General features: G+C 56.6%; 1 protein-coding gene across 1 annotated transcript; it reads right to left on the minus strand.

Moving 5' to 3' along the window:
• Window positions 1-1,098: 1,098 nt before the first annotated feature.
• Window positions 1,099-14,115, minus strand: MTRES1 (mitochondrial transcription rescue factor 1). Its single transcript, XM_032976743.2, has 6 exons — window positions 13,020-14,115; window positions 10,993-11,150; window positions 10,476-10,703; window positions 8,953-9,098; window positions 5,224-5,296; window positions 1,099-2,323 (listed from the first exon to the last, which is right to left on the minus strand). The coding sequence occupies exons 2-6, from the start codon at window positions 11,122-11,124 to the stop codon at window positions 2,048-2,050; spliced, it is 855 nt and encodes a 284-aa protein (XP_032832634.2). The 5' UTR covers window positions 11,125-11,150; window positions 13,020-14,115; the 3' UTR covers window positions 1,099-2,047.
• Between the last annotated feature and the right edge of the window lie 124 nt (window positions 14,116-14,239).

Here is a 14,239-nt window from a genome sequence, read left to right on the forward strand (position 1 = left end):
GTGACTATGTGACTGTGAGTGGGTGACTATGTGACTGCGAGTGGGTGACTATGTGACTGAGTGGGTGAGTGACTATGTGAGAGGGTGAGTGACTGTGAGTGGGTGAGTGACTATGTGACTGTGAGTGGGTGACTATGTGAGTGGGTGACTATGTGACTGTGAGTGGGTGACTATGTGACTGTGAGTGGGTGAGTGACTATGTGAGTGGCTATGTGAGTGGGTGACTATGTGAGTGGGTGAGTGACTATGTGACTGTGAGGTGAGTGACTATGCGAGTGAGGGACTTCGAGTCTGTATTGAACTTATTTTGCACCATACGTAGCCAACCGTGATAATTGGAGGCTGGGTAAGTGTGTGGGTGACTATGTGAGTGACTATGTGAGTGTGGGAAGGACGACAAACTAAACACAAAGCAGTTTTCAATGTAGTATAGTGGTGTAGTGTATAGTTGTGAAGCATAGTGTAGTGTAGTACATAGTGTAGTGTATAGTGGACTGTGTAGTGTATAGTAGCGTGTGTATAGTGTAGTGTAAAGTGTAGTACATAGTGTAGTGTATAGTGGACTGTGTAGTGTAGTACATAGTGTAGTGTATAGTGGACTGTGTAGTGTATTGTGTAGTACATAGTGTAGTGTATAGTGTAGTGTATAGTGTAGTGTAGTACATAGTGTAGTGTATAGTGGACTGTGTAGTGTATTGTGTAGTACATAGTGTAGTGTATAGTGGACTGTGTAGTGTAGAGTGTAGTGTAGTACATAGTGTAGTGTATAGTGGACTGTGTAGTGTATTGTGTAGTACATAGTGTAGTGTATAGTGGACTGTGTAGTGTAGAGTGTAGTGTAGTACAGTGTAGTGTATAGTGGACTGTGTAGTGTATAGTAGCGTGTGTATAGTGTAGTGTATAGTGTAGTACATAGTGTAGTGTATAGTGGACTGTGTAGTGTATAGTGTAGTGTAGTACATAGTGTAGTGTATAGTGGACTGTGTAGTGTATAGTAGCGTGTGTGTATGTATGTTGAGCTTCTTCTGCACCGTACCTAGCCAACCGTGCTACTTGGAGGTGCGGGGGGGAAGGACAACAAACTAAGCACACAAAAAGCAGTTTTTAAATAAATGCATTTTCAATCGAGGTGATGATTTAAAAGTGCACAGCTCCCAGCGGCTTCCGAACATCAGGAGGAAGAGCGTTCCAGACGGCCGCAGCAGCGCCATCAGAAGGCGCCGCGCGACGATGCGGTGACCACCGCCGTGTTTGTTCGACGGCCCGGCCACAAGTCGCCACCGCCGCCGCCGGGAGGATGACAGCCTCCGACGAGACCAGCCGCGACGTTTTGCTGTTCATTGCTGTGGCGAGCGACTGTGCGTGGCGTCATGAGGGCGATGACGAGCGACGTTTCGGGTGGCAATGGCCCTGGCTGCACGGCACATTGGAGGCCAGTAGAGAGCGAGAGAGAGAGCGAGAGAGAGAGCGCGTGGGTGATAATAAGTGGGAGGCCGCACGTGTTTTTTGTACGCACCGTGGACGCGGTGTTTTTGCCCGATGGGGATCACAGATTGCCAAAGAGCCTCGCCCCCTCTCCACCACGATCCACCATCGGCGTCGCCGTTCTCGCCGAGCGAGGCTATCCGCCGCATGGCCGCCGTTTCACGGACACGGCGAGCTTCCCCTCTCTCTCCCCCGACGTCCACCCCCCCCCCCCCACCCCGTGGTCACGTGGATTTTTCTCCGGGTCCATCCCGGTTTCCCCCCCCCCGTCCCCCACTCCACGTTAACAATCGGCACCGCTGTAAATTTCCCCGCACTACGACGACCCACTTCATTGAGGCAGCCGTCTGTGGCGGCCAGTGTCGCTCCTGAAAACAAGCACTATTATTACTACTACTACTACTACGCTCGCTCAGCGTGGCCCTTGCCTGGTAAGTTTACCCGCGGGGTGACGGCGGCGGTGGCGGCGAGCGAGGCTGGCACGGCTCGGGTGTGCCAGTGGAAAAGCGGTGAGTACGGAGACCCGCCCCCCCCCCCCCTCCACCGCTAGCCCCCCACCCCGCTAGGCGGTGCCGCGCGGCGTGGGCGGCGGCAGCAGCAGCTGCTTCCAGCGGCGCAGGCGCACGCCGTAGCGCTGTGAGGGCAAGCGCTCCTCGCTGGCATGCAGCACCACCACGCGTGCCACCGCCTCCCCCTGGGCGCCTCCTCCTCCACCTCCTCCACCTCCTCCACCTCCTCCCCTCCTCCCCTCGTCGGTCTTCGCCGCAGAGACCGACGCCGCGGCCGGCGCCCCCGTGGGAAGCGGCAGCAGCAGGTCCAGGACGTCGCCCTCGCGCACCTGCGGGAGTGGGGGGGGGGGGGGCAGAGAGTCGTGGGGGAGAAGCCCCGGGGGGCCCCCGCGAGTATGAATGATGCGGTCGTTAAAACCACCGCGGCCCATCATGGCGACGACTCGGCCAACTGCGTGAGGGGCTGTCACGTAAACTAAACGTGCCCAACTTTGCCACGAAAAGTGCCCGATCGGTGACTTGTTCAGCACTCACCGGTCGTGTGTTGGACAAGTAAACCCACGACGTTTACAATTATAGTGTAGTGGATAGTAGTGTATCATAGTGGATAGTAGTGTAGTGTATAGTAATGTAGCCTTTCGTGTAGTATACTAGTTCAGCACTAACCGCTTGTGTGTTGGAGAGTAAACCCACTACAATATTTACAATTCGTTACTAGTACAGCACTAACCGGTTGTGTGCTGGAGAGTTAAACCCACTACAACATTTACAATTCGTTACTAGTACAGCACTAACCGGTTGTGTGTTGGAGAGTAAACCCACTACAACATTTACAATTCGTTACTAGTACAGCACTAACCGGTTGTGTGCTGGAGAGTTAAACCCACTACAACATTTACAATTTGTTACTAGTACAGCACTAACCGGTTGTGTGTTGGAGAGTAAACCCACTACAACATTTACAATTCGTTACTAGTACATCACTAACAGGTTGTGTGTTGGAGAGTAAATCCACTACAACATTTACAATTCGTTACTAGTACAGCACTAACCGGTTGTGTGTTGGAGAGTAAACCCACTACAACATTTACAATTTGTTACTAGTACAGCACTAACCGGTTGTGTGTTGGAGAGTAAACCCACTACAACATTTACAATTCGTTACTAGTACATCACTAACAGGTTGTGTGTTGGAGAGTAAACCCACTACAATATTTACAATTCGTTACTAGTACAGCACTAACCGGTTGTGTGCTGGAGAGTAAACCCACTACAACATTTACAATTCGTTACTAGTTCATCACTAACCGGTTGTGTGTTGGAGAGTAAACCCACTACAACATTTACAATTCGTTACTAGTACAGCACTAACAGGTTGTGTGTTGGAGAGTAAACCCACTACAACATTGACAATTCGTTACTAGTACATCACTAACCGGTTGTGTGCTGGAGAGTTAAACCCACTACAACATTTACAATTCGTTACTAGTACATCACTAACCGGTTGTGTGTTGGAGAGTAAACCCACTACAACATTGACAATTCGAGTAGCCGTGATGCTTCGCCAGTAATAATAACAAGAACCAGCTGAGCTCCCGGGTTCGTCATCCGCTCGTCCTGTGACCTGACCGCTCATCCCTCACCCCCCTCCCTCCCCCCGCCCCCTCCCTCCCCCCCGCCCCCTCCCTCCCCCCCTGCCCCCTCCCTTCCTCCCCCCCTGCCCCCTCCCTCCCTCCCTCGTGAGTGGAGGGCTCTTGCACCAGCAGTGGCGGGGAGCAAATTGCAGGGCCCCACGCCTTCGCCCTGTGCGGCCGTGCGTTTGCGCGAGTGAAGGTGTGTCCATGTCCGTGTGTTTCCGTGCGAGTCTGTGCATTTATATGCGAGTCTGTGCGAGTGCGTGCGAGTCTGTGTGAGTCCGTGTGAGTTCGTGCGAGTCCGTGTGAGTTCGTGCGAGTCCGTGTGAGTCTGTGCATATCTGTGCGAGTCTGTGCGAGTGCGTGCAAGTCTGCGTGAGTCTGTGTGAGTCCGTGCGAGTCCGTGTGAGTCCGTGCGAGTCCGTGTGAGTCTGTATTTCTACGCGAGTCTGTGTGAGTCCGTGTGAGTCCGTGTGAGTCTGTGTGAGTCTGTGTGAGTCTGTGCATTTCTACGCGAGTCTGTGTGAGTCCGTTTGAGTCCGTGTGAATTCGTGCGAGTCCGTGCGAGTCTGTGTATTTCTATGCGAGTCTGTGTGAGTCCGTGTGAGTCCGTGTGAGTCTGTGTGAGTCTGTGCATTTCTACGCGAGTCTGTGTGAATCCGTGTGAGTCTGTGTGAGTCTGTGTGAGTCTGTGTGAGTCTGTGCATATCTATGCGAGTCTGTGCGAGTGCGTGCAAGTCTGCGTGAGTCTGTGTGAGTCCGTGCGAGTCCGTGTGAGTCCGTGCGAGTCCGTGTGAGTCTGTATTTCTACGCGAGTCTGTGTGAGTCCGTGTGAGTCCGTGTGAGTCTGTGTGAGTCTCTGTGAGTCTGTGCATTTCTACGCGAGTCTGTGTGAGTCCGTTTGAGTCCGTGTGAATTCGTGCGAGTCCGTGCGAGTCTGTGTATTTCTACGCGAGTCTGTGTGAGTCCGTGTGAGTCCGTGTGAGTCTGTTTGAGTCTGTGCATATCTATGCGAGTCTGTGCGAATTGCGTGTGAGTCTGTGTGAGTCCGTGTGAGTCCGTGCGAGTCCGTGCGAGTCCGTGTGAGTTCGTGCGAGTCCGTGTGAGTCTGTGCATATCTATGCGAGTCTGTGCGAGTGCGTGCGAGTCTGTATGAGTCCGCGCAAGTCTGTGTGAGTCCGTGCGAGTCCGTGCGAGTTCGTGTGAGTCCGTGTGAGTCCGTGCGAGTTCGTGCGAGCCCGTGTGAGTTCGTGCGAGTCCGTGCGAGTCCGTGCGAGCCCGTGTGAGTCCGTGTGAGTCCGTGTGAGTCTGTGTATTTCTAGGCGAGTCCGTGTGAGTCCGTGTGAGTCCGTGTGAGTCTGTGTATTTCTACGCGAGTCTGTGTGAGTCTGTGTGAGTCCGTGTGAGTCTGTGTATTTCTACGCGAGTCTGTGTGAGTCCGTGTGAGCCCGTGTGAGTCTGTGTGAGTCCGTGTGAGTCTGTGTATTTCTACGCGAGCCCGTGTGAGTCCGTGTGAGTCCGTGTGAGTCTGTGTATTTCTAGGCGAGTCCGTGCGAGGCCGTGCGTGCCGGGGTCGAGCCGGCTTCGCCGCCTACCGTTCGGCTCTTCTTGATCAGCCTCTGTCCGTTGAGCCGCAGGCGGCTGGCGTAGAAGGCGTCCTCGATGGCCCTGCGCCACACCGCAAGGGGAAGGGGCGCGACCTCGTGACCTCGGGGGGGGGGGGGAACTCGAGGTTGCGACGCTATGCAGCACTACGGAGCGACGTAACGCTACGGTGACGCTAGGTGACGCTAGGCGACGCTGGGTGACGCTAGGGTGACGTTAGGTGACGCTAGGCGACGCTAGGCGACGCTAGGTGACGCTAGGTGACGCTAGGTGACGCTAGGTCACGCTAGGTGACGCTAGGTGACGCTGGGTGACGCTAGGTGACGCTAGGCGACGTTACGGTGACGCTGGGTGACGCTAGGTCACGCTAGGTGACGCTAGGTGACGCTAGGTGACGCTAGGTGACGCTAGGTGACGCTAGGTGACGCTAGGTGACGCTGGGTGACGCTAGGTGACGCTAGGTCACGCTAGGTCACGCTAGGTCACGCTAGGTGACGCTAGGTGACGCTGGGTGACGCTGGGTGACGTTACGGTGACGCTGGGTGACGCTAGGTGACGCTGGGTGACGCTAGGTGACACTAGGTGACGCTAAGTGACGCTAGGTGACGCTAGGTGACGCTAGGTGACGCTAGGCGACGCAGCGCTACGGTCACGCTAGGTGACGCTAGGTGACGCTAGGTGACGCTAGGTGACGCTAGGTGATGCTAGGTGACACTAGGTGACGCTAGGTGACGCTAGGTGACGCTAGGTGATGCTAGGTGACACTAGGTGACGCTAGGTGACGCTAGGTGACGCTAGGTGACGCTAGGTGACGCTAGGCGACGCAGCGCTACGGTCACGCTAGGTGACGCTAGGTGACGCTAGGTGACGCTAGGTGACGCTAGGTGATGCTAGGTGACACTAGGTGACGCTAGGTGACACTACGGTGACGCTGGGTGACGCTAGGTCACGCTAGGTGACGCTAGGTGACGCTAGGTGACGCTAGGTGACGCTAGGTCACGCTAGGTGACGCTAGGTGACGCTAGGTGACGCTAGGTGACGCTAGGTGACGCTAGGTGACGCAGCGCTACGGTCACGCTAGGTGACGCTAGGTGATGCTAGGTGACGCTACAGTGACGCTAGGTGACGCTAAAGTGACGCTAGGTGACGCTAGGTGACGCTAGGTGACGCTAGGCGACGCTAGGCGACGCTAGGTGACGCTAGGTGACGCTAGGTGACGCTAGGTGACGCTAGGTGACGCTAGGCGACGCTAGGCGACGCTAGGTGACGCTACGGTGACACTAGGCGACGCTAGGTGACGCTAGGTGACGCTAGGTGACGCTGGGTGACGCTAGGCGACGCTGGGTGACGCTAGGCGACGCTAGGTGACGCTAGGCGACGCTAGGTGACGCTAGGCGACGCTAGGTGACACTAGGTGACGCTAGGTGACGCTAGGTGACGCTAGGTGACGCTACAGTCACGCTAGGCGACGCTAGGCGACGCTAGGTGACGCTAGGTGACGCTGGGTGAAGCTGGGTGACGCTAGGTGACGCTACAGTCACACTAGGCGATGCTAGGCGACGCTAGGCGACGCTAGGTGACGCTAGGTGACGCTAGGTGACGCTAGGTGACGCTAGGTGACGCTAGGTGACACTAGGTGACGCTAGGTGACGCTAGGCGACGCTAGGTGACGCTAGGTGACGCTAGGCGACGCTAGGTGATGCTAGGTGACGCTAGGTGACGCTAGGTGACGCTAGGTGACGCTAGACGACGCTAGGTGACACTAGGTGACGCTAGGTGACGCTAGGTGACGCTAGGTGACGCTGGGTGACGCTAGGTGACGCTAGGTGACGCTACAGTCACGCTAGGCGATGCTAGGCGACGCTAGGCGACGCTAGGTGACACTAGGTGACGCTAGGTGACGCTAGGTGACGCTAGGTGACGCTAGGCGACGCTAGGTGACACTAGGTGACGCTAGGTGACGCTAGGTGATGCTGGGCGACGCTGGGCGACGCTAGGTGACGCTAGGTGACGCTAGGTGACGCTACGGTCACGCTAGGCGACGCTAGGCGACGCTAGGCGACGCTAGGCGACGCTAGGTGACGCTAGGTGACGTTACGGTGACGCTAAGTGACGCTAGGTGACGCTAGGTGACGCTACGTGACGCTAGGCGACGCTAGGCGACGCTACGTGACGCTAGGCGACGCTAGGCGACGCTAGGCGACGCTAGGCGACGCTAGGTGACGCTAGGTGACGCTAGGTGACGCTAGGTGACGCTAAGTGACGCTAGGTGACGCTAGGTGACGCTACGTGACGCTAGGCGACGCTAGGCGACGCTAGGCGACGCTAGGCGACGCTAGGTGACGCTAGGTGACGTTACGGTGACGCTAAGTGACGCTAGGTGACGCTAGGTGACGCTACGTGACGCTAGGTGACGCTAGGTGACGCTAGGTGACGCTAGGTGACACTAGGTGACGCTAGGTGACGCTAGGTGACACTAGGTGACGCTAGGTGACGCTAGGTGACGCAGCGCTACGGTGACGCTAGGTGACGCTACAGTGAAGCTAGGTGACGCTAGGCGACGCCAGGTGACGCTAGGCGACGCTAGGTGATGCTAGGTGACGCTAGGTGACGCTAGGTGACGCTAGGTGACGCTAGGTGACGCTAGGTGACGCTAGGTGACGCTAGGCGACGCTAGGTGACGCTAGGCGATGCTAGGTGACGCTAGGTGATGCTAGGTGACGCTAGGTGACGCTAGGTGACGCTAGGTGATGCTAGGTGACGCTAGGTGACGCTAGGCGACGCTAGGTGATGCTAGGCGACGCTAGGTGACGCTAGGTGACGCAGCGCTACGGTGACGCTAGGTGACGCTAGGTGACGCTAGGTGACGCTAGGTGACGCTAGGTGACGCTAGGTGACGCAGCGCTACGGTGACGCTAGGTGACGCTAGGTCACGCTAGGTGACGCTAGGTCACGCTAGGTGACGCTAGGTCACGCTAGGTGACGCTAGGTCACGCTAGGTGACGCTAGGTCACGCTAGGTGACGCTAGGTGACGCTAGGTCACGCTAGGTGACGCTAGGTGACGCTACAGAGAAGCTAGGTGACGCTAGGTGACGCTAGGTGACGCTAGGTGACGCTAGGTGACGCTAGGTGACGCTAGGTCACGCTAGGTGACGCTAGGCGACGCTAGGTGACGCTAGGTGACGCTAGGTGACGCTAGGTCACGCTAGGTGACGCTAGGTGACGCTAGGGTGACGCTAGGTGACGCTACACTAAGGTGATGCGAGCCGTCCGTCCGAATCGCTTGTCACAACGCACGCTGATTGGTGCACGTGGGGGAGGGGGGTGGGGGGAAGAGGCGAGACCGACCTATGGCGTCGACGTAGCCAAGCGTTGCGAACGGGAACAAGGGTTCGTCATCGTCGTTTGTCGCGAACGACACGGGCGAGGTGGAATGAGGTGTGCAACACGAATAAACGAGATGGAGCAGGCCGACGACGTGACAGTGAGAACGTACCGGACGGCACAAACGTAATGGACGACGCAGACATCACGGACGACGCAAGCGTACCAGAAAGCGCGCACGAGACGGAAGACATCAGACAGTGCACACATGCAGTGATGAGCACGCTCGCAACGACGACGATGACAACGTGCGTACGGAGAACTTCTTTCGCACCCTACGTGATAGCCAACCGTGATAATCGTGAGGCGCTGATGACCATGATGTGCTTCTCACTTGTTTGAGATGTCCAGGCCGGCCTTCATGACGAGGTCAAATCGGAAGGAAGCCACCGTCTTTTCAAGGTCCTTGTAGTCCTTCACGACACCTTCCTGCGTCACGAACGGAGCCTCCTCCTCCTCATCCTCCTCGCCAGGCTGCTCCTGCAGAACGACGAGCGGCAGGGTCTCACCGCGGTGACCACGGCCTCCCCGTTTGTCGCGACGAAAAAGGGACGATGGAATAACCGGCCCTGAGATCTCTCCCAAAGCTCCCCCATCCAACTGCGCTGTCGACTCCCCGCTCCCCAAATCGGCTCCAGACCTTCACTGCGCCCTCCCCGACAGAAAACTACCCCACACGTGCCTCGACTAAATATCCCACGAGCCGCCCCCGAGCGTAATTCCGCGCCGCCGTCTGGAGCATGGCGGTCGCCTCCCAAGGCGCGCCTCTCGTAAACGCGGCGCGGCCGTCGTTTCTTCGCGACCGCTTGCCCGTCGCGACGGAATAAAATGGAGGGTGGAATCATCGACTCCCCCGCTTTTGACCCCGTCGCTCTCCGTCCCCCACCGCCCCTCCATTGACACCCAGCGCTGTCAACTCCCTGCTCCCATTCAGCTCCGGCGGTCAAAAGAGACCCTCCGCTCTTCGTCCGAACTCCCTCCCTTCTCTTGCCAGATGTCAAAACGCAGCCTCCCTCGAAAGTAACATCCTCCCGTCTCCCCTTTCGCGCGGCCGCGATTCGCAGGCCTGAGCTTTTGAAATGATCATGGACACACACGCGCCCGCTCGCCTCGTCGCTCCCTAACACTCGCCTCGTCGCTCCGTCCCGCTCGCCTCGTCGCTCCCTAACACTCGCCTCGCCGCTCCCTCCTGCTCGCCTCGTCGCTCCGTCCCGCTCGCCTCGTCGCTCCCTAACACTCGCCTCGCCGCTCCCTCCTGTTCACCTCGCCGCTCCCTAACACTCGCCTCGTCGCTCCGTCCCGCTCGCCTCGTCGCTCCCTAACACTCGCCTCGTCACTCCGTCCCGCTCGCCTCGTCGCTCCGTCCCGCTCGCCTCGTCGCTCCCTAACACTCGCCTCGTCACTCCGTCCCGCTTGCCTCGTCGCTCCCTAACACTCGCCTCGTCACTCCGTCCCGCTCGCCTCGTCGCTCCGTCCCGCTCGCCTCGTCGCTCCGTCCCGCTCGCCTCGTCGCTCCCTAACACTCGCCTCGTCGCTCCGTCCCGCTTGCCTCGTCGCTCCCTAACACTCGCCTCGTCACTCCGTCCCGCTCGCCTCGTCGCTCCGTCCCGCTCGCCTCGTCGCTCCGTCCCGCTCGCCTCGTCGCTCCCTAACACTCGCCTCGTCACTCCGTCCCGCTTGCCTCGTCGCTCCCTAACACTCGCCTCGTCACTCCGTCCCGCTCGCCTCGTCGCTCCGTCCCGCTCGCCTCGTCGCTCCGTCCCGCTCGCCTCGCCGCTCCCTCCTGTTCACCTCGTCGCTCCCTAACACTCGCCTCGTCGCTCCGTCCCGCTCGCCTCGTCGCTCCCTCCCGCTCACCTCGTTGCTGTCATCTTCCTCCGGACGAGCGTCCTTGCCGTGTCCCTTCCGCCCACGCCGGTACGAGGAGCCACCGCCGCCCCCCTGCGTTGCCGTGGAGAGGCCTCGCGACCACGGCGACCGCAAAGGGGGGCCGAGGTCGCGGGGTCGCGCGTGGTTCACGACCCCCGCAGGGGTGCCCCAGTGGCCCCCCCTCCACCACCGCCGCCGCCGCTGTTGCCCCTGGGCCTACAACAGGCGAAGGGCACGGGGGTGAATCAAAGAGACGAGAGGAAGCAATGGGAGGCAAATCTGCGAAGGATCGACCAAGGGGGCCTCTCTTTCTTGCCGTTCGCCGATTTGAGCCAGGGCGACGGGGGGGGGGGACGGGGGAGAACGCAGAGCGAAAAACGAACGCCCGGACACGCGGCCGCCACCACCACCACAGTGGCGGTGGTGGCGGTGATGTAGGCTGCACTGAGCGGTCTTCACCACCACCACCACCACCATCGCAACCACAAAGGTGGCGCTGACGTACATGCGGGACGATGGTGGTGGCGGTGATGAAGGCCGCACCGAGCGGCTGCACCCCGAGGGGAGATCTCCAGGCCTGGGCGCAGGCGCGGGGAGCCAGGGCGGAGGCCAAGCGGGAAACCGGCACCACCAGCATGAGGGCTACGGCAGAGCTGCCTACACCTGCACGGAAACACACAGCAAGTCGACACACACAGCAAGTCAACACTTCAAGCCGACACACACAGCAAGTCAATGCAGCTTGCCAACACAGTGCACCAACACAGCGCATCATCAACACACAGCAAGGCAACACACACAGAAAGTCAACACAGCAAGTCAATGCAGCTTGGCAACACGCACAGCACGTCGACACGCATAGAGACCCATGGACTCATGTAGAGGCCCAGACTCACGCAGACCCATAGACACACATAGAGACCCATGGACTTACATATAGACCCATAGACTCGCACAGAGACTCACAGACTCACAGAGACTCAGAGATTCACACAGAGACCCATATACTTACACAGAGACCCATAGACTCACAGAGAGACTCATTGACTCATATAGAAACCCATAGACATACAGAAAGACCCATGGACTCACGCAGAGACCCATAGACTCACACATAGACCCCGTAGACTCACACAGAGACCCATAAACAACGTAGAGACCCCATCGACTCACGTAGAGACCCCATACTCACGTAGAGAGTCTGCGAGACCCACAGACTTAGAGAGTCATGTCTTGTTTAAATTTGCTCACCTGTTTAAGGCCGTCACATTAGAGGCCTATGGACGTGCATGGATCCACTGGGTAAGTGACTATGTGAGTCTATGTATATACAGTACGTTGAACTTATTTCGCTACGTACGTAGCCAACCGTGCTAATCGGAGGATGGATGAGTGTGTGGGTGAGTAACTATGTGAGTGGGTGAGTGACTATGTGAGTGGGTGAGTGACTATGTGAGTGGGTGAGTGACTATGTGAGTGGGTGAGTGACTATGTGAGTGGGTGAGTGGCTATGTGAGTGGGTGAATGACTATGTGAGTGGGTGAGTGACTATGTGAGTGGGTGAGTGACTACTCTAGATTTAAAGCTTTCGTGACTGCTAGGATCCATACTCTTTGGTTCTATTGGGTAAAGTCACGTAGGTGAAAATAAAATAACAAAAAATCACGACGTTTCGGCCACAACACAAGCGGCCTTCATCAGGTGAAGGGACGAGACTGTCTGGAGGACAGCGCTGGAGTGGGAGAAGCCACGCTTAGATCACGACCTTTAAGCTCACCTGATGAAGGCCGCTTGTGTTGTGGCCGAAACGTCGTGATTTTTTGTTATTTTATTTTCACCTACGTGACTTTACCCAATAGAACCAAAGAGTATGGGTGAATGACTGTGTGAGTGACTGTGTGAGTGACTATGTGAGTGGGTGAGTGACTATGTGAGTGGGTGAGTGACTGTGTGAGTGGGTGAGTGAGTGACTATGTGAGTGGGTGAGTGACTGTGTGTGGGTGAGTGACTGTGTGAGTGGGTGAGTGACTATGTGAGTAGGTGAGTGACTGTGTGAGTGACTGTGTGAGTGACTATGTGAGTAGGTGAGTGACTATGTGAGTGGGTGAGTGACTGTGAGTGACTATGTGAGTGGGTGAGTGACTATGTGAGTGGGTGAGTGACTGTGTGAGTGGGTGAGTGAGTGACTATGTGAGTGGGTGAGTGACTATGTGTGTAGGTGAGTGACTATGTGAGTGGGTGAGTGACTGTGTGAGTGGGTGAGTGAGTGACTGTGTGAGTGGGTGAGTGAGTGACTATGTGAGTGGGTGAGTGACTGTGCGAGTGGGTGAGTGACTGTGTGAGTGACTACGCGAGTGACTATGCGAGTCCGGCAGAATGTTCCAGACGGCCGGCAGAAGGGCGTCCGAACGCACGCGGCGACCGCCGTCTTTGTTCCACGGCGTCAGCCAGAAGCCGCCGCTCGCTCTACAGCCGCGTGGGTCGGGGTGTGTACTTGGCCTACTCCTCCTCCACGCAGCGGCGCACACTCACCCCGGGTGAACTTGAGCGGCGAGGCGGGCGAGGCGAGGGCTCCGTTGGGGCCCGCAGGCCTGAAGGTCGCCCGGCTTAGGTGACGTGAGGAGTGTTGTTACCCCGACACCCGCGTGTGTGTGTGTGTGTCGCGCGTTGTTGTCGTGGTTGTTGTTGTCGTGGTTGTTGCTGTGAATGTTGTTTTGTTGCAGTTGTTGTTGTGGTTGTTGTGGTGGTGTTTGTCGTGGTTGTTTCTGTGGTTGTTGTTGCTGCTGTGGTTGTTGCAGCAGTGTGGTTGTTGTTGCTGCTGCTGTTGTTGTTGTGGTTGCTGCTGCTGCTGTTGTTGCTGTGGTTGCTGTTGTTGTGGTTGCTGTTGTGGTTGTTGTTGCTGTGGTTGTTGTTGCTGTTGTTGTGGTTGCTGTTGTTGTGGTTGTTGTTGCTGTGGTTGTTGTTGTGGTTGTTGTTGCTGCTGTTGTTGTTGTGGTTGTTGTGGTTGCTGTTGTTGTTGCTGTTGTTGTGGTTGTTGCGGTGCTTGACACGAGCCTCGGCAAATTTCCCAGCAGCTCGCGACCCGAATCGCAACGCGATTCCAACTAGGAGCGCGGCTCGATTCTACAATCGATTCACACCCCCTTCTTCCCCCACGACGATATGAACCGAGATGTAAATCGATACCTCTTCGATTCGTCAATCTTAGTTTAGATTCTAAAGCCCTCCGACAACTGCGCTTGGCCAACGGCGCGCGATCCGTGCTTGTCGATTACACGCAATCGATTCTTCAAATGTACCCGTGTTCAACGTTAAGTGCTCGTGCCGCGCTAATTTAATTTTTTTGAAATAAAAAAAATAACATCAAACCCCTGGGCCGATGGTGCTGCGTTGGCAGCGGTGAACAAACAAACAATTCAACACTTTCGTCAATAAAATCGCGTGTGGCCTCAACAAAAGTAAAATGTAAATGATGGGGCTTATTCTTTGGCATTTGTGAAAAAAATAGCTTCATAGCTCGTATTCTTGGTTCTTTCGGTAAAGTCACGTTGAAGGGAAACAATAAAATAATAAAATATATATAAAACTATAAAATTCATCGGATTCCACCTCCACTACGAATGAATACTCCGATTCTAAACTTTACAATAATGTTGGTGACGTCACCACGCGCACACCAACGCTGTGAGGTGACGTCACCACGACTGCGATCGGCGACTTCAGAGTGCGCGGTGAACAATGACGTCACGTAG

This window comes from Petromyzon marinus, chromosome 60 (assembly GCF_048934315.1).
Source record: "Petromyzon marinus isolate PM22_M1 ecotype Great Lakes invasive population chromosome 60, UKy_Petmar_22M1.pri1.0, whole genome shotgun sequence".
Lineage (NCBI taxonomy): Eukaryota > Metazoa > Chordata > Hyperoartia > Petromyzontiformes > Petromyzontidae > Petromyzon > Petromyzon marinus.

Coding starts and splice junctions, on each gene's coding strand:
- MTRES1 (XM_032976743.2), bottom strand. CDS start 11,124: ATGCTGGTGGTGCCGGTTTCCCGCTTGGCCTCCGCCCTGGCTCCCCGC. Junction 10,704..10,992: donor CCACCACCATCGTCCCGCAT/GTACGTCAGCGC, acceptor CGCCTGTTGTAG/GCCCAGGGGCAACAGCGGCG. Junction 9,099..10,475: donor AGGAAGATGACAGCAACGAG/GTGAGCGGGAGG, acceptor GTCGTTCTGCAG/GAGCAGCCTGGCGAGGAGGA.